Below are 2,263 nucleotides of genomic sequence, written 5' to 3' on the forward strand. Positions count from 1 at the left end.
TGTCGAGTTTTCAGGATTCGGCTTCACAGCTTTAAGAATAGTGGGAAAGTGATCACTTCCGCAGAGGTCATCATGGACCGACCAGTCAAATTCATTAAATAGATTTGAATCTGTGAGAGACAGATCAAGAGATGAGTACGATCCAGTGGCAGGATGTAAATAAGTGTTTGAATCATCATTACAGATACATAAATTATTATCTGAAATGAATTCCTCAAGGATTTTCCCTTTATTGTTTGTGGTAACACTTCCCCATAAAGGGTTGTGCCCATTCAAATCACCCACGATGATGCATGGCTTGGGTAGCTGATCATATAGATTTTGAAGATCTGTTTGTCGAAGCATAGTGGATGGAGGAATATACAAGGAACACAGAGTAAAGACAACGTTCAAAGTTAAACGAACAGCAACAGCTTGAAGATTTGAATTGATAGAAACAGGGCTGTGAATCACGCCCTGTCTCACCAAAATAGATGACCCTCCAGTTGTTTTGTCGCCTGGGGGAGAATATGAATGATGACAGTTATACTGCCTAATATCAAATTTGTCAGTACTTTTAAGGTATGTCTCCTGTAGACATAAAGCAGACGGTTTAAAATCCTGTATCAATAATTGAATGTCATTAAAATTATTTCTAAGTCCTCTGCAATTCCATTGGATTAGGTTATTGGATGGAGTCACGGTGGTTCAATAGGTGACCTCTCACGTGGTCGTGAGGAAGAAGGATTTCTACCTCTGTCTTCGGAAGACAGGGTCACCTCCATATCCAGAGGTCCAAACGAGTTAGTAAGAGGTACCTCAGGAGGAGATGCGCTTCTTTGAGTTTGTTTTTTGTTTTGTCTTTTCCTTTCCTTTTTTTGAATATTTGCATGTTCAGTACTTTGTGCAGGCTGACGTGTAGACTGACTGGCAGGCTGCTGTGCAGGCTCGCTTGGAGGCTGAATATCTGTGTCAGATGATGATGTAGATGTTCCTTTATTCTGACTCATGGATGCCATTTTAAGGGGCTGATCAGAGTGGACCCAAGTAAGATCTGTCTGACATGTGATAGAATTAGTTGGAGTGGAACGGGATACTGCAGCAGAATAAGATAAGTTTGATGTAGTTGTTGGAAGCGTGGGAACAACCAGCTTTCGTGCATCATGATAAGTGATGTTGTTTGTATGTTTTAGTTTAAGGATTTTAGATTCTAAAATCCAAACAGGGCAAGATTTTGAAGAGGCCATGTGATGACCATCACAATTTTTACACTTAAGGTCCTCGCTGCAGTCTGAGCTGTCATGGCTCCCACTACATCGTTGACAAACTGGGGATCTAGTGCAATATTTCGATCCATGGCCGAACTTTTGGCATTTGAAGCACCGGAGTGGAGAGGGGACATACACCTCCACTCCAATATTCATGTAGCCAGCTTTGATCGATGTAGGAAGAGTAGGTCTCGAAAAGGTAAAAAGATAGGTATTTGTTTGAACAACATCTCCATCTTGCTTCCTGGTAAACCTTTTGACGGCAGTTACACCTTGCTGTCCTAATTCTGAAACAATCTCCTGCTCTGACATGTCAGACAGACAACGGGTCCAGTCACGCACAATGCCACGGCAAGAGTTAAGTGTTCTGTGCTCAGACACAGCAACCTCAATATTGGCAAACAATTTGACAGATAGTAGATTGAGAGATTGCTGTTTCTTTGCACATTCAACCAGGAGGGAACCACTACGTTGACGAGTCACGTTCTTCACCTCTCCACAAATTCCGGAAATGGCTTTCGATACAGCAAACGGATTGAGTTTGATAGGTTGTTTATCAAGGGTCTCTATTACTAGGAATCGAGCCCAGGTATCGATATGTTGAGATACATCATCAGTTTCTGCATCAACATCTAAATGTCTTCGTTTTGGACGGTTGGAACCAGACAATTGAAGGGCCATGGTGAAAGGAAAATATTTCAGCACCCCTGCTCCCCACCCACCATCGAGCACCAACAAGGGCAAACACCAGGGATACAGGGGTGTTATACTCCAGCAAATATGACATGCATAGCTACATTTGTCTACAAAGTTGACTGCCAGACTGGTTCTGCCCATAACAATAAACTAGAGACATATAGAATACAGTGGTCAACATTACCAGATTGGCCCATGAGCCACCGCCTTCTGGCATTAGACTCTAGGCAATTTGTAACATAAATAATTTGTGAGTTCAAATATGTAATATATTGGCCAAGACCAAACAATATATTTATAAAAATCACGAGTGTGCATAC

The 2,263-nt window shown here is 41.8% G+C and overlaps 1 protein-coding gene across 1 annotated transcript; it reads right to left on the bottom strand.

The window, feature by feature from the left end:
• Positions 1 to 677: 677 nt before the first annotated feature.
• On the bottom strand, positions 678 to 1,928 carry LOC125381694. Its single transcript, XM_048399133.1, has one exon. The coding sequence runs from the start codon at positions 1,926 to 1,928 to the stop codon at positions 678 to 680; it is 1,251 nt and encodes a 416-aa protein (XP_048255090.1).
• Positions 1,929 to 2,263: the final 335 nt, after the last annotated feature.

The sequence above is a fragment of the Haliotis rufescens genome, unplaced genomic scaffold (genome assembly GCF_023055435.1).
Source record: "Haliotis rufescens isolate VD_foot unplaced genomic scaffold, xgHalRufe1.0.p SCAF_19, whole genome shotgun sequence".
Classification (NCBI taxonomy): Eukaryota; Metazoa; Mollusca; class Gastropoda; order Lepetellida; family Haliotidae; genus Haliotis; species Haliotis rufescens.